At 32.3% G+C, this 27168-nt stretch overlaps 1 protein-coding gene across 2 annotated transcripts in view; it reads right to left on the bottom strand.

Moving 5' to 3' along the window:
• Ten-a (Tenascin accessory) overlaps window positions 1–27168 on the bottom strand; it is a 315700-nt gene that overhangs the window by 222728 nt on the left and 65804 nt on the right. For both annotated transcript variants that reach the window (XM_026635395.2, XM_064217160.1), the window contains exon 2: window positions 12171–12411. In XM_026635395.2, the coding sequence (XP_026491180.2) occupies window positions 12171–12384 (214 nt within the window). In that variant the 5' untranslated portion in view covers window positions 12385–12411. The remainder of the gene's footprint in view (window positions 1–12170; window positions 12412–27168) is intronic.

The raw sequence follows: 27168 nt of genomic DNA, 5'->3' as shown, positions 1-27168 counted from the left end.
CGAATGGCCAAAGGTAATCTAGCAAAATCATAAAGAATATACATACATGTTGTATATGATGAAAACAAAAGATATATAATATTAATTGTAATATTTAACACTTTATATTATTGCATAATATTAAATGCAATTATTTGATATGTTTTCATCTCTGCAATGGTTATTTGATAACGATGAGTTATTTGATCTGAAAACCACATATCTACATCAGAAATTAACAGCTTTGTATCAATCATATATAGCATGATATGTATGTAGATAAGTGGTTTAAATTGATTAACATAGAATAAAGTCGGTGATCAAAGAGCATTTGGTTTTGTGGATTTATTCTGTGGTAGCGTCAACGTTAATGGCCCGTTAAAGATACCTGTTACTGCCACGACTGCGGTTACACGGAGTCAACTGCGAGCTTTTCAGTAAATGAGGTTGTCCCTAGCCCTCCGTGACCTCCCGATGAACAAAACGACAAAGAGAAGTACTGCAACATTTACAGAGAAAATAGCTGTAGGCAAACCGGCCTTCCCCTTTGTTTTCTTACAGAACTGCCGCGCTACCCACTTCGGGCCGCTCCGCTAAACTTGCTCTACCGTCATAATAGGTGAGGGATAATGAATTTGTGCGACGCATTTCTATCCTTTGTTAAAGTCAAACTATGGTCCGCAACATGTTTATTCTCTTTTTTGACGTGTAATTACTTTTCATTTTTGTATTACTAGCCTGACTATGAGCAACGGTTGGTTACAATATACTATTTAAATAGTTCGGCCTACATCTGACAAATATCGAACAATATATTAATTAATTTGGCCGAAACAGTACGCCAAACAAATAACATCGAAATCGATGAATATTATTAGATTCTATTTTATCGAAAGAGTTTAAAATAAAAAAACAAATTAATTATAAATATATATAGTTATTAGAATATAGTTTATTTATAAATTAATATGTATTTTCTTACTATAACAAATAGCAACAAGATGTATAGTAAACATGCCACGCACTTGCCGTGTGTGCGGAGATGGAATAATATGACATATGAGCAATATCCCGTTTACCGTCACGGCATACGAGTAGCCAATAGATTTTACACATGACTAATTATATGAAGGTTACTTTTTATCAACTGAATAATTGGACTGTCTTCGAATTTTCTTCTTATTCTTAATCCCAATTACTTATATTATAAAAGGAACTATTTAATTTTTATTAGCTAATTAATTAAATACTTATTATCAAAGGCGGATCTTTTATAAGAGCAGATGTTATTCTATATGGTTTCTTTACGAAATAAAATAACATATAAGTGCCTTTTATTCCTTTTAGGGATTCGTAGCTATTTAAAGAATCGCGTTTCAAGTTATACATTTATATACTCATACCTTTATACATTTTATTAAATCATAAAAAACGCCTGTTTTTTTTTAATAACTAATATTCCTATTTTTCCGTTCAATGTTTGCTAATGTTAGATGCAAATATAAACAAACACCAAACAAGTCAAGAATCGAACCTGCGTTTTTTCTCCAAACACTCCACATACCGGTGAGCTATGGAGACTTAACTTTGTACGTATTAATAGGTCGCACATCTTTACATAGTATAAAACAAAGTCGCTTTCTCTGTCCCTATGTCCCTTTGTACGCTTAAATCTTTAAAACTACGCAATGGATTTTGATGCAGTTTTTTTTAATAGATAGAGTGATTCGAGAGGAAGGTTTTTGTATATAATACATAGACAATATAGTTAAGTAACACTGATAATTTTAAAAGTTTCTAATGTGATGTCGTAAATTTATACATTTTTTTGCGCTTACATTGGAAACGCTGGCTGAACCCTACTAGATAGATCAAAATAATGTACTACAGAATTGTACACCTCAAAAATGTCTACAAAAAAGTCCGCGATGGTATATGTCTATCTCTTAAAGATAGCCCACAATAACATTTTTTTGTCATTTATTTTTTACCACAAATATTGGCCAATTTTCGAAGCGATTTTAACCTATACAGCATTAATCCTTATCCAATTAGGTACCTTAAATAAATTGTGCACTCAATATAGATCAATATGGCCCTTTACAGCATGTAATTTAAATGAATATTTTCGAAGATATTACAGTTTTAAAACGCAGGGACATAGCGGTTTGTCTTTCCTAATGAGTGAAAACTGTGTGCGTTGTACCTATTTGTTATCACTATATAGTATAAAACAAAATTGTTGCCGCTGACTGTCTTTTTCTGTCTATGCTTAAATCTTTAAAACTATGCAACGGATTTTGATGCGGTTTTTTTTAATAGATAGAGTGATACGAGAGGAAGGTTTTTGTATATAATACATAGACAATATAGTTAAGTAACACTGATAATTTTAAAAGTTTCTAATGTGATGTCGTAAATTTATACATTTTTTTGCGCTTACATTGGAAACGCTGGCTGAACCCTACTAGATAGATCAAAATAATGTACTACAGAATTGTACACCTCAAAAATGTCTACAAAAAAGTCCGCGATGGTATATGTCTATCTCTTAAAGATAGCCCACAATAACATTTTTTGTCATTTATTTTTTACCACAAATATTGGCCAATTTTCGAAGCGATTTTAACCTATACAGCATTAATCCTTATGCAATTAGGTACCTTAAATAAATTGTGCATTCAATATAGATCAATATGGGCCTTTACAGCATGTAATTTAAATGAATATTTTCGAAGATATTACAGTTTTAAAAATTGCGGAACGTAGCGTTTGTGGTGGTACCGGTCGGCCGGTGCGGCGGGAGCGTGCTATAGGCGCGTCGGATGCCGCGGTTCTCCCTGTAGCACTTTGAATTTAGCAGCGATCGGACGCGGTTATTATCGGAGCTCTCTAGCGATTGAAATAACAATCCATACTTCCATACTAATATTCTAAATGCGAAAGTAACTTTGTTTGTCTGACTGTCTGTCTCGCTTTCACGCCAAAACTACTGGACCGATTTAAATGAAATTTGGTACACAAATAGTCTAGAGCCTGAGAAAGGACATAGGCTTTTTATTTGGAAAAAGTGCTGTGAAGGGTTGAAAAGGGGGATGAAAGGTTGTAAGTTGTTGAAAGTATTGTCATGTTTAGAATTTTTAGAACTAGAAGCATAAAACTTATATTTTAGGCTGTACACTTATAAAATAACATAATATCATGACACCCACTCGGGAGCGAATTTTGGATATTCTACCCCTAAATGGGTGAAATAGGGGTTGAACGTTCGTATGGATTTCTTTAAGTTAGAAACATGAAACTTTATTTTTGGGATACTGATTAAAAAGGAGTAGATACTTATTTAAGTGTTTCTGCATATTCTACCCCTACGGGGGTGATATAAGGGTTGAAAGTTTGTATAGAAGTCCGTCATTTTTAAGATAGAAACATGAAACTTTATTTTTGGGATACTGAATAAAAATGAGTAGATACGTATTTAAGTGTTTCTAGATAATCTAACATTAAGGGGGTAAAATAAGGGTTGTAAGTTTTTATGGAAGTCGTCATTTTTTAAGCTAAACATATGAAACTTTATTTTTGGGATACTGATTAAAAATGATTATATACGTATTTAAGTGTTTCTAGATATTCTACCTCTAAGGGGTTTAATAGGGGTAGGACATTTTTTATATAGGTTAGTCTGGAAATCCGTCATTTTTTAAGTTAGAAGCATGAAACTTTATTTTTGGGATACCGATTAAAAATGAGTAGATACATATTTAAGCGTTTCTTAATATTTTACGCCTAAAGGGAAAAAGTAGGGGTTGACATTTCGTATACAGGTGTTAATCTGGAAGTCCGTCATTTTTAAGTTAGAAGCATGAAATTTTATTTTCGGGCTACCGATTAAAATGAGTTGATACGTATTTAAGCGTTTCTGGATATTTTACGCCAAAGTGGAGAAATAGAGTTTGACATTTCGTATATAGGATAGTTTGGAAGACCGTCATTTTTGAAGTTAGAAGCATGAAACTTTATTTTTGAGCTACTGATTAACAATGAACAGATACGTATTTAAGCGTTTCTTGATATTTTAGACCTAAAGGGCAAAATAGTTGTTAACATTTCGTATTCAGGTTAGTCTGGAAGTCTATCATTTTGAAGTTAGAAGGTCGAAATTTTATTTTTGGGCTACCGATTAAATATGAGTTGATTCGCATTCTAAGGGTTGAAATTCATACCAATGTGGTATTCAAAGAGGTATTACATTAACGTAACATTTTAAATTAATTTGTAAATATATTCATATTCTACGCGGGCAAAGCCGCGGGTAAAAGCTAGTTGAGTATAAAGGTATTTTAGATCGGTTTTTTTTAGTTACTAGTATAGTACTATTATTTACATAGTACCTAGTTTAGATACCAAATAGGTAGACTGACTAGACAATGGACCACCCGCCAATAGATTGTCACCACTGACCATAAATATTATCACTGCAAAAAAATTGTTGCCATTCCTTACATCACCTTAAGAACTAAGATATTATGTGCTTTGTCTACTGGCTTAATCGCTCTTCAAATAGATCAAAACTATACTAAATTACTGCTTGGCGGAAGGTAGATAGATACAATATGGGTAGCACCTACCTACAAGTACCACCAAGTATCTAGTGTAGCTCATTCGCACGCCTGCTCGTAGTTATTTTGCTTCGCATCTCTCGACAAAAACTTTCCTATATTAACAAAAAATACTAGTTTTCTAGTAAAAGAAAAATAATAGCTTCACATTAGCAACATGAAACTTCATATCTCGTTTATTATAAACGTATAAACCTTAACCGTAACTCAGTGAAAATAAAAATGCAATTTAATTAAAAAATGACGGTACGCTTCAGTTAGCGAGACCTTTTTATCCGCTAAAGCATCCGTTGTTCTTAAGACACGGCGTCGCATACCGCAGGAATTTCGAAATCTTCATAAGATAATGGATCGCTCTGAAAGAAAAGGACCTCCCGGGCTTGTGAACTTTGTTGAATTCCTGACTCGTAATTAATAAAATTACTTTTTGGAAGCTTTCCACGACTTCAAAGAATTTAACATAAAATAAAAAAGTTAAGTAGATGAATTATTTTTGAATAATAATATAAAGAGAATAATTTGAGATATTTATACATTTCGTGTGAAAGTTATTCTTTTTTAGTTTGTCGTAAATTGCTTGAGAGTTTTCATTTGACATGTACGTTGACGTGATGTTTTCATATAAAGCATTATGTTTCTTTAAATAAATAATAAATTAATTAATCACATTTTGTAGTAGTGGAATGGAATAGTACACAAACTACGACTTCAACAATAATCACTATTTATGTTACCGCCGAGGTGTATTTGTTTTGTATTAGGGCTCAAAACCTGTATATTATTTATTCAAGTAGGTCGTTATAAGAATTATTGAATTATTATGTAACAGGATTAAAGTGAATGTTGAGCTATTACCAGTTCGAAATTTAAATTCTACCTAGAAGAACCTACAAGAAATTCAGTAGTTATTCTTTTTCTCAAATGAATGGAAGTGTCGTTTTAATTACATTGGTTCTTAGATCTCTTGGACGGCAACATATAGATATAGCAATGTAAGAATTGCTAAAATTCTACATAAAAAAATAAAAGAAAAAAAAAACTTTGTAAAGTCCTTGTTAATAGCGATGAATGATACTATTAAGATTTTATATAAAAGAGGTTTGTATAGCATCGGTTTAAATCGCGTTGCGTAAATGAACTTTATTTTACTCTCAATATTGACCTACTTTATACGACTATTGTAATTCTCGTAAACATCGTAAACAATATTCACCCGATTTCGTTCTACTTTAATTACCAGAGAGGTGCAACTATTATTATAGTAGGAATACTTAGTGTTGCGTCACAATATATTTACAACATTATTATGTATATTCACAGTAACATTGATCATTTTGATAGAATCAGTGATAATAATCATTGTATGTACACAAGACGAAAGATAAGCTTATAATGCCAAGTTTCCGACTCCGCAAAGTCAATAAGTCCTTTTTGGGGCAAGGTAAACCGTTTCTATAATATAATTCCGCAGATATTTTTAACTATGCCGATTCATAAATTCAAAAAATGTAAAAAAAAATACCTTAACAAAAATATATAGAAATATAATACAATATTATATAGTCGATATAAAACATTATCATTTGAAAACCGATTTGATAATTATAATTTTCTTTATACATACCTATTAATTCGTTGGTAGTTTTGTTGAATGAGCAAAAAACACCTGACTTCAAGCTATTTTAAAGTACCTATAAAATCTTTTAGTAAAAAACACAATTGACCTTATTCCCAAGATACGCCACAAAAGCCCTTCTATGCAATTAAGAATCGTCATATTACAGGATTAAACTGTATATATGTATGTATCACATGTATTGTAAGTTGTAAAAACTTAATAATAAACCTATAAATTCGTACACCATCGATACACAAAGCGTACTACAACGGAACCGGTATGTTACGTTACTTGTACTTGTAATTACAATGCCTCGTCCACCATTTCAACTGAAATACAGAAATGCATTTTTGGTGTCATCCCGACGGGCCCTAAATAATTTATTTTATTTAAATCCCCAATACCGTTCTGGATGAATCTAATCTTGCTATTATTTAACGGGTGGATAGTTCAGCCAGCATTACGTTATGTATTAAGATTAGACGAAAGATTAGACAGTTATTTGTTTATATAAGTGATTATATAAACAAATAACTGATAACAAACCCGCATCTCTCGTCGCCCGAGTGCAACGACACCACAATTACACGTACTTTCATTTGCAATGCCCTCATCACACGAAAATTCATTTGATGAATGAAACTCGCTACATTTATTTTTAAATTAGTACTCATTTATTTTATTATTGATTTTTTTTATGCTTTTTATATATATACAATCAAAGTTACATTATAAACCGATTGTGTAGATTAGTATGTACTGTTGTGTTATAGTTCAAGGGAAAACATGGGCAAGTTTATTTGGTGAGCGTTAAAAATGTTCTTTATTGTGAAATTATATGAATTTGCATTTTACTTGTAGGTTAAAAGATACGCTGGCTGCCAAGTTTAACTGTGTAATATAATATAAAGTGATGATTAATTAAATTTCTCGTATTAGACGAGATAGCTGATATATCAAAAACATATTATGAATTGACCTTTTAATATCGCTAGTATAATATCATATTATCACATATTTGTCAACTCATTCGACTCGCACACGCACGAGTGTCACGCTTTCCACCGTCATTTTATTATTTACCTCTGGAACATAGTCATGACTTCATAATGTATCAATAATGTCGATAAAACATCCCACCTGCCAACCGTCTCAAAACCACCTGTCACGTTGGGAACATTTATAATAATAATCTACGTTAAACTCGCCTTCGTATATGGAAATACGTTTATTTTCATTAATAAAATATATTTATCTAGAAATCAATAATGGAAAGTCCGAGCCGGAAATGTTTATCAAAGCACGCAAGGAAAAAATCATAACAATAATTTATTTTTGTTGGGAACAGCAAACAATTTTAATTGTATAAACCTAACTGATTGTGATTCAGGAAATCTAATATCACGTAGCTCCCTCGCTTTTGAAAAACAATAACGCGGGAACATTGCGCTGAAACCTTTATACAAAAGTCCCTCAATGAAGTTGCACGTAGAAGAATTTCCATGCAATAACGGGCATCGCTTCGACGAGGATTCTTGCGGAGCGCGGAGATATTGCGTACTTACTGGGCTTGCTTTCTAATAACATCAACGATACCGCTTGTGTAAGGAGAAAAATACGAAATGAAATGGAAACTACCGCCGCCTTATGGCTTTCAATCTCAACTATCAATATACACATATTATACTTAAATTAAAAATGTATATATTGTAGACATTTTGAGTGTAATACATCTGTTAACCGATGAGATGTTCACCAATTGGACCGTGAAGTGCAGAAATATACCAACCCAAATAATCACTAATAAAAGTTATTAACTCTCAAAAAAGACAACCATTTTTAAAGTGACTGTAATACTGTTAAATTATATACGTATATCACTTTAATGTTAAACTCTTTATTCAAAAGAAGTTTTACAATACTCAGCGTAAAAAAAAATAAGTTGTAAAATAAAAAGAATACTAAAGAACAAAATTTATTCAATTAGTATTCGGGACTATAATCGTAAGGTTCTATCAATGTTTTTATTCAAATGAAGCATCAAAAGTCAACGCAAGTTCGTAAAACATTTGATATTCGTATGCAAATATGAGTAAAACTTAGACGAGTTGTTAAGAATTCGTAAACATATACTCCACCAACTTATTTAATTAGTCTCAGCCAGATTGCTTAACATGGCCAGATTGTTTGTGATTTTGATGATTTCAACTTCGCTCCTGGCAGTCAGTAGTGCTACATTTCAAATTACGTGTAGCTCCTGGAACGTCTAAATCAAACGGAGTATCATTGACGTTTGATCGGACTAATAGATTAACGAGCGTTGGTGAATCGATTACCTAAATATGAAAATACATTTATGGTCGGTCTAGTCGCGCATTAAAGCACTGCAAATACCAGCACACGGCTAGACTAATCACATTAGTGGCTGTAGCCGTAGGTAATGTTGGTAACAACCTAAAAAGCCCTAATTTGCATGCCAGGCCGAACCTCAGCGCTACATACTAGATTCATATTTTACGAGCAACATCCATCTCATTTTTGTAATCATCAAAGTTTCTCTTTAAAATGATAATCTAAGCTTCGAATTCTAACTTTATAAGTTAATCAAGGGGGTTATTTAAATTTTGAAAATTGACAAGAATTATAAAGGTTACATTGATTAAATGCGTCTGTCTTTGTAATAAACGCAAAGTGTCTCTAAAAGAAATTCTTCGAAATCTAATTACAGACTAACGTAGTATAGAATAGTATTAAGTAACACTCCATCCCCACTTATATAAAGAGGTTTTTGTCTCCCACTAAGACGAGTGATTAAATAAGGGTCAATGTCTTTTCTACTATCTGAAAGTCATTTGTCATTAAAAATCTTATTCTGTTGAATATATTATACTATCGACCCTGAATGTCATTATAAAAAAAGTTCATAGCTTTTTGTCATTATATAATATGTATATCTGTAATATCTTCGAAAATATTTATTTAAATTACATGTTGTAAAGGGCCATATTGATGTATATTAAATGCTATATGCATATACGAGAAATTGGATTTAAACTTGGTTATGGTTTCCATAAAACATACAAACACAATAAAGCTTCATAATAAATGTAATAATATTTTGATCAACTTTATACTCAGGCACTAAATTAAAAGGATTTTCATTTCATTAATTTAGAAATATATAATTTAACGAGTTTTATTTATTTTGAGTCTGCTGTACTACAGTATTAATAAAATGGCAGGGTCATTAACCTTTTATGTGAATATGTTGAATATTGATATATTGAGTGCCACAAAATACTAGAATAACTAGAATAATGGAAATAGAACAACAATCCTCTCAAAAATGGAATTATTTATCCCTACTGCCACAAACTACAAGATATTGCATTTTAAATGTCACGTCAAACTCTCGTGACTGACTCTCTCGATTTTTCGTTCGCAAGTTCATCTCAGTAACATCAGATTTATCGGTTAAAAATGTTTTAGTAGAATTCTAGTCCAAGTTCTATTTATAATACACATTGCGAAATTGTGAAACAAATAAACGAAATCCATAAATAAATTTAAAAACAAATTGAATACATTGAAAATAATTTTTGTTACTCTCGACTGGATTCGATTTAGATATATTTTAATAAATCACGTAGATAAAAAATTGTATTGCCATTTGAAAAAATGGTTATTATATGAATTTTAATGAAGTTTTTAAGATTTTCTTGTTCGTTGAATTCAAACGTTACTATTTGGGGTAATATTAATTTAATTTATAATAAAAAACATTCACTCAGTTATAATTCAAGATTTATCACACCGATATATTTTTTTATTTTAGTTAATGTTGTTCATTATATTTTTTTTCCTTGGAACAGTGTTAGTATTGTATTATATTTTTTATTTATTTCATTCTTAACACAATCACAATCGTGCTGTGATTTTAATAAAACTGGCAGCCAGTGCCTTGTTCAAATATTAAAAAATATCTGAGATGCATATCACATAAGCTATTTTGCATGACTGCTCTGTAGCACAGAGATAGGTTGCTAAGGGTTTACGTGTAAGTTTTCCTTATAAGCTCACCACAGGGCGCTCCCCTATCAATTGCGTTACCTTCCCCCGCCACCCGTCCCCCGTAAGACTCACTAATGATCCCACTTGTTAGGGATCACCGTGGACCTTCGACCGTGTCACTAGATGAATAACAAATTCTAACTTGATCCCGCTATGTTATCGTAGAGCGCTCGTAGCAGACACCATTGGCCAACTTACAATACCAGTCTAGACGATAACTTAATATCTTAGGTTTATATTAATAATATGGTACTTTTGTTTCATTTTATTGTCATCTAAATATATACATCTCATACATAAACCTTTCTGTTGTTGTTTTTCTATTGTTGTTTTAATTAGCTTGATTTCGCTCAAAACATTTTAATACAAAATAAAAATATTAATTCAATAGAACGTTTACCGATTGTAACCACTTTATAAATATTTATATCTAAAAATCTATAATTTACGTTGTTATTTACTGTAATTCTGCTGAACGTAAATAGATGTACTAATATTAATTAATTTAACAATAACAATTATAATATATACGAGTACATTATGATTAATGAAAAAAACAATTGAGTTTCTTATTACAATTGAGATTATTATTAGTAGATATTGCTTTATTCTAGATTTTAGTTATTAAGTTAAAAAACAGGATGCAAATGAAATATACTCATCCAACACGTGCAGGTTTTCACATGACGCTGTGCCTCTATAGGAAGTAATTAGTGAAACTTGAAAACCGACCACCTTCGCTCATTGTCAGTATTTATTTGCTAAATTATCTTATTGGTTTAATAGAACAATATTTTTATCATATATTGTTAATATACTACTAATTTACAAATGAACAATAGAATTTCAAAAATATTCATACTTTGTTTTCGTTTGTGGTAAATGATCGTTGTGAGCTTTCCTTTGTATAATTATATAATGCAATCACCGTCTTCATGCTAAAATCTATTTATTGTTACTAGGCGTGTGCCCAATGAGATTTCCCATCAGAAACATCGACATCAAAATATTTTTTTATATCATAATCAAATATTGTTAAAGTAGCTTTTGGGCCCTTATTTTTACCCATTTCTTGGCGAGGACTTATCTTCTGATAGAGACTAAAGAAACTTAGAAAAACTCAAATTTTATAAAAATAAACATATCAACCTATAATGTTGTATTGACTTTCGAAATAGTCGATCAAGACACGAATGAAACATTGTTTCACATGATAATGAGGAATTCACATTTAACAGTTTTCAATTGTGCTGTTATAATTATATACCAACTAGGTGTATAATTAAAACCTGTGCCAAAGAACTTGCCGGCTTTATTCTGAAACACGTATTCTTAAAATTAGAGCTATATTTTAATGCAAGGCTCTAACATACGCACTTAACGAAGCAACATGAAGCTAATGGTTTTTAAAAATAAATTAAAAAATGGAACAACGATCTCTGTTTTCCCTGCCCGCTTTCCAAAACACTCAAAAAATAAAATATTTCCTTTCGAAGATAAAATATATAGCTAGCTTATTATTTTATTCAGGTCTTTTGTACACGTAATAGCAAAATTATATGCACTCATATTACTTAATATTCTAAGAGAGTTGCATTTTTTTTTCATAGACGGAAGATCAGCGACCAAGTGTAATTAAGTAATTACGAGCGAAAGCGAGAGATTACGAGAAAATTATTATTATTAATGTTAATGTCAACTTCATTTTTATTAAATATCCAACTCCACGTATTCTTGAGAAAAAGGGTCTCAACAGACGGACAACGGGGTGATCCTATATTTATAAGGGTTCCGATTTTTCTTAGAAGTACGGAACCATAAAACAACTCAAACATCATCAATTATAAGACAAAGACCTTGTATTTTATTTAAATTAAACTCACAGTCAAACTGTTGAGTGGCTTGAGCAAGAAGCGACGCGAAGACTCTGTCATCGAGTTGTGGTGTTTTCTGCGGGCGGTCTTCGTCGCTACTGCTATACCTATCGCCGGACCACTCCAGCGAGCGCTGGCGACGCACGTTCGGCGTCGCTCCCGGCAACCCGCCCGAAAGACCGCTCAACGAGCCTGCTTTAGCACGACGACCCGCCCGCTCCATACTTAATTTTCTTATACCATTTTACTCCTGTGAAACAAATAACACATATTAAAAATAAAACAGTAATAATCTAAATTAAAACTAAATAAAACAATTTTTTTTTTTTCAAAATAATACAACTTTGAGATAAATTATAATTTTTAATAATTTAAAAACATCCGAACAAAAGTCGCCCTCAAATAAAAATTGACGCAATATTTTATCAAAGTGGTAATAACTACGTCGTAAGCGAAAAAGAACAACTGTAATAAAGAGCCTACAAGTTGTTTGGTTAGCGACCCAACATAAATAGGAAGTTGCGGGCGTGCGTGTTGGAGACTTAATCCGCTGGATTGTGTCGCGACATCGTCCGACGGTTTGCCAACAATCGGACCGACATTATTTCTTATTGACTCAAAGCGAAACTCCTACTGTCTCAATTTACGTTTATACCACTTTATGTTTTTATTATTTTTATTTATAAAAAATGTATTTCATCTCCTCTGTATATGGTCCGCGTACTTTACCTATTTTATAATTATAGTACAGACAAGTACTTTTGAATCGTCGACGCGATCAAAAAGTGAATTCTATCAAGAATAATCCTCAAGAAATTAAATTTAAAACAAATCAAAAAACAACTTCGTTTATATAATAAACTGGTTAATATTTACATAACTTTTTATTCGTTTTTGTCCGACATGTATATTGTGATACAGAGTCACGTGTACATACGATATTATTTATATTAACAAATTGATATATAATGGCAAAAGTAGGACAATCAATGTACATTGTAAACAAAAGTGAAATAAACAATGTTTAGACTCTTATTTAACTTATTATTTCATTGTATTATTTACGACAAGAACTCAGACAATTAATTTGATTCCTGTATACGTAAGAACATTTAATATTATTGGATTTTACCTTCAATACGGCTTTTAAATTAAATTCTGTATAAATTGACTGTACTTGAAAGGTAACGTTTGAAATGAGATGCTTAAATATGAAATCCCTCGTGTGCAACGATTGTTAAGAATTGCTGCACTCATTTCTCATTTCGTATCGACAAAATAAACAGAGGCGGTTTCATTAGAGATTCACCTACATTCCATAGACTTATAAACTAATTAGATCCTGCGCATTTAAATAACAAAGCATATTTATTAAAAAAAAAAACTATGTAGTAAATTAATTTTACAGAACTTAAGTTCAGTAGGGCACCATGCTTATTTTCCGTGTTTTTTTATTTAACCTATATAACTAATTTACACTCATTTGTATATGATTATATACCTAAAGCAATCTTGATGTGTAAGAAATCTACTAAATTCGGTTAAACGTCATAATTATAAATGGCATTCTACGCAAAATCACAAAGAGCGAATGTTGTTCTCTTATTATCGGTAGTGTCAACATCTGCCAAAAGATGTAATTACGTTATAAGCATGAATAAATAATTGAAGCTTTCTCATTAATAAATGTACAAAACAGATTAAACATTGAACGCGATGGCTCTAAACATTTATAGGCGATGTCAGTCGGCGCAAGCTAATAGCGGCTCTGATGGACCGCTGGTTTAATATAAAGTAGATTCCCTGTTTACTCGGCTGTGTCGCAGCGTTAATAAATTCGCCGCTTCCTTCAGACCCGTCTGTTTCCGTTTTACTCAATATTTACTCTCATTATACACATTCAAATGCTATATTAAAGTTCTGACGATCGTGTATGTAATGAAATTGGCTTTTTGTCGCTATGTAAACCTCTTTGAAGATTCTTTATCACGTATTGCTTTTTAGGGAGTAGATTTTTTTAATTAATGTGATAAAAAAAACATATTGTAGAATTAAGAATCCATGGAACAAGAAATAATTTATATTTATATATATATATATATACAGGGTTATTGGTAATTCGACGTATTCCCGTTAGGAGGTGATAGGGGTTGGCCGTATATATATATTCAAACAAAGATTTCATTTAATAAAAATTATAATTCATTTGCGTGTCATATTTTTTTAGCTTGTATCATATTAGGCTCGCAAACAAAATAAAGCTAAGTAATAATATATAAAATAACGCGAAATAACAAACGTAAACGACACTATAATTATCATATGAATAAAACAGTAGATGCATTTAAGAACAACGTTCTCATGTCAAATAAAACATATTATAAAGACATCAGTATTGCGATTCCTTGTCACGTATAAAATAAGCGTGAAGCCAATGGGGAGCAGACAGGCATGAGAAATATGAGCTGTACGCGGATGTCGGTCCGTATTAAAACTGCATCTTAGACTATACATGCCGACCTTTAGGCTATGCACTATATGATACATAGCAGCCTAAGCAATCTAACATGATTTAAGGACTTTTACTCAAATCAAATCAAATAGCTATTTGATTATTTATTATTTTATATAACACTTGCTACCCTTTCGGGTAAAATAAGAATCTATATACAAGTTTTAAATTAAAGAACAAACATAAAATACAAATATCTTGTTTAATTCGATTTAATGATGAAAAACGCATTAAAATCCATTGCGTAGTTTATAATATCTAAACGTACAGACGGGACTTTGTTTTATGCTATGTAAGATTTAAAGATTAAGAGCAAAGATCGAGGGTTAAAATTCAAACACTACTTCTACATATGTGCTTGATTAATCCACTCGCGTGGACCATTGAAGGAAACCTTCGTGTTTCCGATGAATATCTGCCATATGACGTATTCCCAGCAACCCGCAATGGACCTAATCGTCAAAACCTTTTATAAAAGAGAAGGCCAACAGTTCACCAATATTGGGACATTATCGTGGTGTCCTTTCTAATTCACTTAATATATCTTGATTGAAGACAATAACTCCAAGATCTTTGAACATTTTTATTATTGTATACCATAGAATGGTAAGAGAAAGATTACTAATCAAAAGTTTTATTACAATTAAACGATCTATTAGGCTTTGAAGAGAAAAGCGTTCTATCAAATGCAAATTATATTTACTTTTCTTTTTGGCACCTTTGCAAGATTATCCAGTAATATAAATTACTAATACACGTTAGAGTAGCGCGATGGAATAAGCTCCATACCTTCTCCTCAAACGCAGAAGCCTTAGCCCAGCCGTGGGATATAGAGAGATTGTGACTTTACTTTTTACATCACGTTATGTTAACGTTTTAATGTTGCTGTTAATTTTTCTTAATTCGAATATAAAAATATACCTTGTAGTAAAGTATAAAGTAAAGTAAAGACTATTAATGTTCCACTGCTGAAGAAAGGCCGCCACTCCCATTTCTGTATAAAGTTCGGAGCATACTCTACCATGCTGCTCCAATGCGGATCGGTGGATAGACGTGGCAGATTCTCATCCGTTTTCTCGCGATGTTTTTCTTCACCGCCCAGCATGAGATAAATTTATAAAGAGAAAGAAAATGGATAGTTTTCTTCGATGTTTTTTATTATGATATAGGGGCGAATGTGTAAATGGGCCTCGTGACGGTAAGTGGTCACCACCGTCTATAGACTATGGTGCTGTAAGACATACATCTTACATCGCCAATACGCCAGCAACCTTAAAAACTAAAATGTTATATCCCGTGTGCCTGTAGTTACACAGGCTCGCTAACCTTTCAAACCAGTCCGCAACAATATTGAGGACTGCTGTTTGGCGATAGAATATCTGATGAGTGGCCACCCACTCATCAACAAACCAGACGGGCTTGCATTATTACACGTATAAGAGTATAGAAAATAAGTCGCCTTATTAGATAACAGTTTAAATAGCCGATTGATAATAATACAGCAACCATGCTATTATCATTTATAAATATATACATATTGTTATTTTTAGAAAATACTTTACTGACTAACATTTAACTACTTTCTAATTAAGGACTTAAAAAATAGATACAGAAATATTTTTAATTATATCAATTAATAAGCTATTTATAAAATAACAAAAATCTTTAATACATCAGTAATTAAACTAGAAACAGTCCTCATCAATAAGTCACCGTTTCTTCAAATTCGTGTATCATATAAAGTCAGTAAATCGGTATTAAGCGTAACATAATTCAAGGCAAATTTGCAAACGGCAAACTCAATCAAATTCAGTTGCATAGCACAACTGACTGCATTCATAAAATGACTGAATAGCTCTCTATACGTACTATCTATTCCACATTCTGTACTGTATTGGCTGGATAAGGCTGCCAGATGTACAGGAAACCCAGTATCGCCTTAAGACTTACATCGATCTCACTTCATTGAGTTCATACCTGCATACACAAATAACTTTAACAAAGAGTAATAAAGACAGCTTTATCTGAAACATGAACTATAATGTAGAATCGTTACGTATGTTTATAATATATTCTATGTCAATGGACCCACCACATTTCAACGAGCAATTCATTGATCCTTAAAGTCCTTGATGATTTAGGTTCATAATTGTCTTATTTTATCTATTTTTTTTAAATTATATATATATAACATTAGTATTGGGATACGTTCTGTAAGTACACTTACGCATCTACCGTGATGGTAATAAGTATATTGTTGATGAAAAATACATACACATACATATGTATTTTTATACTAATATTATAGATGCGAAAATAACTCTGTCTGTTCTTCCTCTTTCACGGCCAAACCACAGAACCGAATTTGATGGAATTTGGTACGAAGGAAGCTTGAATTCCGAAGAAGGACATAGACATAGACTTTTTATTCCACCTGACGACCAACCCCTAAAACGAGGGCGAAGCTGCGGGCGACAACTAGTATTATATAAAAACAAGGTCCATCAATCTTATAGCGGGTCTAGATAGGTATCAACCCACTTATCATATATTCTAACGTCATCAATACTTAGTACTGTTGTATTAGGTTTGAAGGATAAGTAAGTATGATAACGGACACAAGGAACATAACATCTTAGTTCCCGAGATTCGTGGGGCATTAATAATAATGTAAGATAGTAAAATAATGAATCAATATACCATGCATTATTTTGTTCTTATTTGTAAAATGTATGCCGAATATTACAACACCAAATCTAGCAACCCTGGCTGAGACAGATATCCACCAATAGAGAATTAGTAGTTAATTAATTTACGACGCGACCATAATTAGATATCCAATAACATAACTCGGATTAACATAGCTACACGAATCTACACGGATTTGTAAATAGCTGCAATTGATGTCTAATCGATTTCAATTACAACGTTATTCTTGCGGTACATTGAGTATATCAATTGTAAACGGCTTTAATAAAATTTCTAGTATATAATTTTTAAAAAAAAGCTACAAGGCGCAATTAATATAAAATGGAGACATTCAAGATTAAATCATTATGCACTTAAAAATATTGCGTGCTGGCAACACTTAACAGTATGTTATAGATTAATACTTTATCTGTAACATATAATCCTGCCGAGAATTTCATCACAGGCTCATAAATATATCACTAATACCAACACACGCTCATACTTATTATGATTTACGAGCTGTAGTGGCACATATGATTTAGGCAGTTCGATCATGCGGATACTGTAGTAAATCCATCACGGAATTAACCGTTGAAATCAATGCAGAATTTAGTGCAACCTAGTACATAACTACCTCAAAACTCAAGTTTGTTTCACAAGAGAAACAATAGAATATTAGAGTATTTATCGTTTTTACTTTAACAAATAATCGCCACCTAAAGATGTGATTACTTTTAACTTTTCATAAAGAACTGATAAATATAATACTAAAACCTTCCTAAAATTCATAAATATTTTTTAATCAACTCAGGAACTTTCAAACTCAATGATAAACTTCCTCTGTAAGTTAAGAAGGTGGGTCTTCAGAATGAAAATTGCTTGTCATTCTGAAGGCCCACTATTTACGTTGTACATATGTTGGCAGATCTAATCACGGTGACTATTGAACGTAGGGCGATATAATTGGATATACGAGAAGATAGTATAACGGAAGCACAGTATGACATCCACTAATGTAATCCAGCGAGTCTAATCTGATATCGAGTCCAGGCAGACACGGGCTCCACGCCAGATAATTGGGTTGCGTTTAATCCTCTACAATGCAACTTTAGACTCGTTTCCGCTGTCTAATAAAGCAGCTCACGCTTGACATGGTCTGAAAGCTTAGCTAACCACCCATCCAGTATTATATAAATTTTCGAAACTCATAATTAAATTACTGTTAGATAAATAATTATTATTTATGGAAGGCTTACGTCGATTTAAAGTACACAATGTAGTTCATACGAATAGGTAATTTATGTCTACGATTAAATTAACTTATATTAGAACATATTTGTAAGTTGAAAACATGTTTAACAAGTTTACTTTTAGCTTTACTAAAAGTAATATTTAGATAGTAATTTGAAAGTAAATATTTAAGATATGATATTATGATAAAACGAAATATCCGAAAAAAAAGTTGTTGTTGTTTTTCTGTAGATTTCGTTTTCTTTATCTTGTAATTTCACGGTTGGTAAATGCAACAATCCACGGCAGAGAAGATAATTCAATTCCATCGTAAATACATGACCGTTTCCCGAATTTCCTTTGAGACATGGAGCGCGCACCCTACGCTGCGAGCCGGCACGTTTCTCTGAACTTTGGAATTCCAATTTTGAAAAGTTTTCCAACAAGCCAATATTGACAGTCAATGTCAGAAATCCATTTACCAATGGGTCATCTTGTCTCCAAACAATTTTCACGATATTATGTCTTTGTCTTCCGTAGAAATTGACACGTAAAATAAGTACGATTCAATATTCACACTAAATATTTTATTTTTTAGTTGACATTATCATAATCGTACTGTCATTACGTTTATGTTAATAATTACCAAAGACATATATTATACACTTATAATAAATAATTTCAAATTTATAAGTGTCTTAATTTTTATAATAATATGATAATTATAACATGAAATAATATTTATATTATTCATAAAAAAATCGAACGACATTATGTATTAGCATGAAGCGCCATCTAAGGAAAATCCTTTGAACTATCAAAACGACCGACAGTAGCGCCATCTAGTAGCAAGGGGTAAAACCACACCGTACTAAATTTACACGTAGAACTTAGAAAAAACGAAGTCGCATTATATATTTTATGATTTTTTATAAAAGGAGGGAAAAAATGTGTTTATTTATTCGATAGCACTTATGAAGTCTTAGTACTTTTTGTAATATACTTGTAACATTTGTTTCCTTGGAAATAAAGATTTAAATCTTTGCTTGGAAAAATCTTCCAAAGTGGCCTTACCAATCATATAAGTGTTAAAAATATACTAATATACAAATATACTAATATAAAATATAAAAATTATTGCAGTAGAATTAAAAACAATGCGATGATATTCCTCCCTAAAAAAATATACGTCTTTTAAGTACAGATAACTAAATAGATATTCTTTTCAGTGGCAGATTACATAACAGTAGTCAAAATAGCATTTAAAAACATTATTTTAATTTAATCTGTTTGATGAACTTGATGGCGAAATTGATATATGTATATAATTAATATGTGAAAATAACTTGTGGTCTAAATTAACCAGTATTTTTTACCACGTAATTTTGAATATTTGGACCTATTAAATTAAAAATTCTTCATTCTCCCTCTTTTTATAATAAATAGGTAGGTACAATAAATGTTCACCCAATTTATATATTCACATTTTAATAGATAGGGATAAATAGGTAGCTTCATGATTATATAAATCATTTTTTATAGTAAGTATTATAAAATACATATTGTATAAAAGCATAGCTACCATTCAAACTCTTAACGACAACTGTCGGTAAATTCGTAGAAGCTTTATTTAACTTGTATGTTTTTGTTTGCATTAAATTTAAAAAACGCCAATTTTTGAATGAACTAGAAACATTTCCTATTATCCTGTACGGGTGGCAATGCATTTTTATTGCAAGCTGTTCTCATTTCCCACCCAGGATTGGTCCAGGCGATCCTGACTATTTTTTTTTTATTTTCATAGTATAATAAAACATAAAAAAAAGATATATAGAATTAATATATTGAATACAAAATAAAATAGATTAAAATAACCTTTCGAATTATAAAACTTTCGTATTTTCGTCCTTACAACAATCAGTGATATGTAATATCCTGTCGTTGTCCCTTTTGTTTTAATATTTTATTTGCCACAGTAAATAGAATTGAAATGTCAAAACAAGTACATATATTTTATCGCGTAGCTACTGCAAAATTCAGTTACAAGATTCATTCCGCTTTCAGTGCGGCTCACACGGCTCATAAAGCAGCGTTCCAATAGTCTATTGTTGTTTGGAGCACAGCTTAAATATATTAGCGGTCTACTACTAAATTGGCAATATGTTGTCTTTACAAATTCCAATAACACTACGATACTAGTCTTGCAGTATAAAATTTTATTGAGCGAGTTATTCTATTTAAACGAAACAACTTATCCGGCTTATTCATTTCATACTTTAAGTTCTTTTACAACGATGTTTGTCTCTTTTCATAATTTATTTTATTATGACGACTAGATTTCACTAAAGGTAGAGCTTTGTACAAAACTCTTCTGATTATGTATCACCTACTCACCGTGACACTGGCTCACTTGATAAGTGATGATATTACCTCTAAAGAAAACAACTCCATTTTGCTTTGTTCCAGTTTTATGCTGTCTGTGAGATCAGAGCTACAAGATATATTAAATCTTAAATGTCAGTGTTGACGGGGTATTGACTACAAATACTTGATTTATGTAATCTTACAATGGTAGTGTCTGTAAGTAAAGGTAACAAGATAGCATTAGGTGGCTCAATTCTCTAGGCCGGAAAGCCATACATACATATTAAGCAATGGCCTCGATCGCTCGAATTTGGGGAAAAGTTTGTGAATAGTCTCAATTACTATTTAAATAAATAATTAAAGATTTTTTGTCTTGAATAATTTTTATGAATTTTACCACTTTGTGCTAAGTTATTTTAGGGGCGCCTTTGTAGCTATTAGTCATTTCTCAATTTATCTGACTTTCTACTACGAAAATAAATAAATCGTAGCGAATCTTTCGATCTCACTTAGGGACAAATATTTGTTTAAAGTCACAAGTAAAACTTATAATTAATAATAATACTTCGAATTATACTTATATTATATTTCAACTTGGAATTATTCTTCGATTTTCATACGATTAATAAACATATTTATAAGTTACTTATACTTCTTTGTATCTTTTGCAATTAATGGCCATAATAGTAACTACTGAGTTTCTTATCGATTCATTCAATTTAACATGATAGAGAGCCGAGTTGGCTCATTGGTTAGAATGCGTGCATCTTAACTGATGATTGCAGCTTGGATACTTGGATCGGTTAAGGAAAACATCGCGAGGAAACCTGCATATGTCAAATTTCAACGAAATTCTGCCACACGTGAATCCACCAACCCGTATTGGCCTACGTGGTGGAATATGCTCCAAGCCTTCTCCTTAGCCCAGCAGTGGGAAATTTACAGGCGGTTACTGTTGTAACTTAATCCATTTGTTAAATGACGATTACAAATATTTTTAAAAATATAATATTCATATATATGTATTTTAATGAAATAGGCTTACAATAACTAATAATCGCCAAGCAATTTTCCTTTTATTATGATGATAATTCAAACAAAGGGTCGTCGATTCCACGTAAACTTATTAACGATACGATTTACTCGAATTTACTGCACTATATACGAAAATGACTATTTGGTTATTTGAAAAACCCAACTTGAACAAAAACTGCTTTGAATTTGACGCAAAAAATCAATGTGTATGTATTATTACTATTAATCATCTATACTAAAATTACACTGAACTATTTTTAGCTTTATACCTTTATAAACAAGCAATATTTTTATGTAAAGAACTAGACGCATCCAATGGACCATCAGACACCCGGCGTTTTTTTTAACTTTTTTCCTTATAGACTAGACTATGGAACTTCCAAAATCAATTTTTGTTCCTTTTTTTACTCCATTAGATTACGAGCGTTGGAGAGGTTGAAAAAGAGGCGAATTGTTGGTGAAACTAACTATTTACTCACTATGGAAAAAGTGTTGTATTTTTTCTACTTTCATTATTATACAGGTAAATATAATTTGCCAGTAAGTGTTCTACACCGGTTATTCAAAATAGGTTATATGAAAAAACTATGTAGAATTTAAAAGGAGGACCTTCATCATTTCCTTCAATGTTGTAAATTATAAAATGATGGACTTCCAGACTTACCTTACCTTACCTATATAAAAAATGTCAACCCTCAATAAACCCCTTATAGGCCCCGTGCGTATCGCGATGAGCCTACTGTTGCGCCATCTCGCGGAACAGTGGTAACAATACGTAGATGCCCAGCTGACTGGCGCCTTCCCAAGTAGTATATGATTCATACGCACTTCGAGGTCATTATTAATCGAAAATAATTAACTTTATGACCTCGACGATAATCCAATGTGGTTTTGAATCCATTAAATTTATTTATTTACATTTTTTTCGTGCAAAATCGATATCAAAAAGTAAGTAATGTACCATAAAAAATTAGAAATCCAACCCTTCCGAGTGAATGTGTTGCCGCTTATTATTGAATTGAATTTTAGGTAAAAAAACTATTCGAAAGCAGGCATGTCTCCAACGTGAGAGAAATTATCGATGTAGATGGTAAACGTATCATCGAGGGAAAAATTTTACCACAAACTAGGGTAATAAACCCTCCGTACGATGTTACGTTGAAGGTATATGAAAAAAAAATTGTAAATTGTATTATTAAGATCTGAGTATTATTAAGCAAACGACACTAAATCATGAATTTTTACAGTTACTTGTATAAGGATAACAACTCGTTGAAGCAAATATGCAGGATCGTACAGTCAAACTAAATAAGTATTTTTAGAGTAATTGTAGATTCTTGTTTCATAGCAATTTCACTAGCCTTTTGCACTAATAAATTAATGCTTTGCTCTTTCGTTTTCCTCAAAGCATGATGTATGGCACTGGTGCTGTGGTCCTTGTGTGATTAAAAACATAAATTTTGTGTTGTTTTGTTCATAACTATAAATTAATGAACTAATCGTTATTTTTTTGTATCCAGTGAACACTGAATATTTCATAGGATCAATTTCTTTGTCGCCTGACCTTTTAACTATTTTTCTATTTTGTTCGGAGTTGTTGCACCCAATAACACAACAATATCTTTTGGCAGGCCTTATTTTCCGATATTTTTAGGTATTTTCATAAGTTCAATCCGTATGCACGAGCTCACTCCGATCGACTGTTGTCACCACATGGCCACACGGGCATCTACTAACTTTCCGATTGAGCCACGAGGGCGGCGCCACATGCGATGCGCACGGGGCCTATAGGTAGAATATACAGAAACGCTTAAATTCGTATCTTCTCATTTTTAATCAGTATCCCAAAAACAAAGTTTTATGTTTCAAACTTCAAAAATGACGGACTTCCATACAAACGTTCAACCCATATTTCACCCTTTTAGGAGTAGAATTTCCAAAATTCCCTCCTTAGTGGGTGTCATGATACGTTAGTTTATAAGTGTAGATCAACAGCCTAAAATATAAGTTTTATGCTTCTAGTTCTAAAAATGACAATAGTTTCATACTAACTTTCATCCCCCTTTTCAACCCTCTACAACACTTTTTTCCAATTAATAAGTAGCCTTTGTCCCTTCTCAGGCTGTAGACTATCTGTGTATCAAATTTCATCCAAATCGGTGCAGTAGTTTTGGCGTGAAAGCGATTCAAGCAGACAGACAGACAGAGTTACAGTCGCATTTATAATATTATTGTGGATTATCAAAATCTACATGAACATATCGTATATTTATGTTTATGTAATATGTAAACATTACATAACAATATAAGATACATTTAACGGTAACAATATTACTCATTAATAGTACAAAGGATTATTCGACCTGCTTCCCTCGTCCGTGGGGTTCTCACCATATACTAGTATTATTTGTAACATTAATAAATTTTGATAAAACCTCATTATATTATTGTTATTTATTAATTAAAACCTAACAATTTTTTTGCTTATCTATGATATAGTGGTAGTCATGTAGATTCATTTTAATTGTCTATTTCTAGTAATAAATACCTTTATTTACTGAAATTACAAATTTTAGTACCTTTCAATAAAATATGTAACGTTAAGAATAATGTTACTACGCTTAAAATGATTTAACATAATCAAATACAACATTATCGTTAAAAAGTAACGAGAGAGTGTTAAGAAGATCCATCTTAGGCGTCGCGCGAAAAAGATTTAGGTAAACGAAGCTTATTTTTGGTGGGGCTGACAGTACGATAGTGTAAGGCCCATTACAGGCAAATTATGGCCGCCATTATTGTCCGCGTGTCCCGCGCTAGCCCGTGAGTTACGCCCGTCCTGGGTCAATAGGTTTTATGTAAGAAATCCTTTTTAACTTTATCCCGATAGTGATATTTACATATATAGAATTAAAAAGTTTGAAATATAAATAAAACTCACATATTATTTACATATACATATATATTTTTTCTAATGTACAAATTATCTTATTATATATTATATAAGTGATTCGCAAACATAACATAAACATAATCAGCCTGTAAATTTCCCACTGCTGGGCTAAGGCCTCCTCTCCCATTGAGGAGAAGGTATGGAGCATATTCCACCACGCTGCTCCAATGCGGGTTGGTGGAATACACATGTGGCAGAATTTCGTTGAAATTAGACACATGCAGGTTTCCTCACGATGTTTTCCTTCACCGCCGAGCACGAGATGAATTATAAACAAATTAAGCACATGTAAATTCAGTGGTGCCTGCCTGGGTTTGAACCCGAAATCATCGGTTAAGATGCACGCGATTAGAAAATTAAAACATTTAAACAAACTAGTCACGTCAATTTTAAATATTAATACATCTGTATACACATTAATTTACTGGTGTACCGACGACATGATACTGTCGAGTTACAAACGATCCCGGAGCGAGTTAAGCCTAAGTTTGATGAAGTTAACCCATTAACGGGTCACTAAATCATTTGTGTCACCAGTAAGTTTGCATACTTGTCTCGGAAAATTATTTTAATTACCACGCCAAGTCCTCCTAGCAAGGCGTCAACAAAACTGCTTAAGGGAGGCAAGTTATGAAAGTAATATTTGACATGGAATTAATCAACATATGACAGCTTCCGATCCCAGTAAAATATTGAAAAGAATAAAATCCCTATTGCTCAGTTAGTCGATAATCCTAACGACGCAACGACGACAATTATCCACACTGATTTACGTAGTTGTCCACTGATGCGCAAAATAGAGCCAGCTTAAAATCAGACTTAGATCCCAAGGCGACTACTAAACGGCATGCGGCCGATTACGGTCAAATTATTACTATCATTATAGTCCGGGTCTCCGTTTCATTCGGGATAATGAGTCCGCTAGTTGCATCGCAATATTGCAAACTACACTCCTTTGGCTTTATCGATTAATAGATTAAAATTGTAATATCCTTTCCAGAAATATTGAACGGGATGTGAAAAAGGTTCCTTCAGCTGATTATATAAAAATAAAAATGGACACTGCCAATTGAAATATTTTTAGTATTAAAACGTTATTTTAGACATGAACACTTAACAAAAGCGTAAGATCTAACCAAGGGTCATAAAAACGAATTATATGAAGTTGCTAATCAATCTGACTAAATCGAAGATAGCTTCTGAAAATCGGGTTCGGTCAGCAGGTCAAAGAAAATTACTGGTCGTTTCGATAACGAGGTGCCCTGATTGACGCCCTACCGCTTGATTAAACTGATCAGTTTTTGCCTTTTATGAAAAGAACTCTATCAACGTTACTAGCTACCGAAGATGATTGAACTGCCCGTATAAAACGCGTTGATATGATCGAACGATATTATTTGTGCGAGAATTACTACTGAATATTCATAAACAGATGAACTTTACTTACATGGCTGATGTAAATAGATGTGATGCATTGAATAATGGAGTAGCTCGTCGTTCATTTTCGCTCATATTCAGACGTACCAATTATTATTTGCTTTACTTTATAAACTTTATTTTAGTAATTTGTAATGGACAAAACGACTGTAGGTTTGGTTTTGAAACGATCTTCAAAGTAAGTAATTTATCAATATTATCAATAATTAAAGAGCCGAGATATCCCTGTGGTTAGAACACTTCCATTTTTTATCGTTTATAATTCATCTGGTACTCTTCGCACTAGTATTTCACGCATCCCCCTGTTGGGGTATGGTAATGGCAGTTCCTAGGGCTATGCCCTATCTACTGCGGTGTCCTGTTCGCCGTCCGTTACTACGGACGAGTCGTTGGGGTCGGGTAAATCCGTAGATTCTCAGAGCGATCAAGTGCACCGGATGAGACCCCGTATGGGGAGGTCCAGCGAACGACCTGCTCTGTGAACGTCTGCGCACGACAGTTGTCGTGTACAGAAGGAGGGTATGGTACTCTGTGGTAAAGGAAAACATCGTGGGATGGCCTGCAAGTGTCTAATTACAATTAAATTCTGCCACATGTATATCTATCACGCCGCATTGGAGCAACAAGGCAAGGAAGCTCCAAAACCTTCTCCTCAAAAGGAGTGGAGACTTAAACCACCAATGACTCATTTACGGGCTATTATAGATACATTATTATGGAATGAATCATATTTTTTCCAAATTAATAATTTGGTAACAACGAATTAATCGATTTTAAGCTAATAT

This window comes from Vanessa tameamea, chromosome 3, assembly GCF_037043105.1.
Source record: "Vanessa tameamea isolate UH-Manoa-2023 chromosome 3, ilVanTame1 primary haplotype, whole genome shotgun sequence".
Taxonomy (NCBI): Eukaryota; Metazoa; Arthropoda; class Insecta; order Lepidoptera; family Nymphalidae; genus Vanessa; species Vanessa tameamea.
Note: the sequence above shows the minus strand (reverse complement) of the source record. Positions and strands in the feature narration are given on the sequence as shown.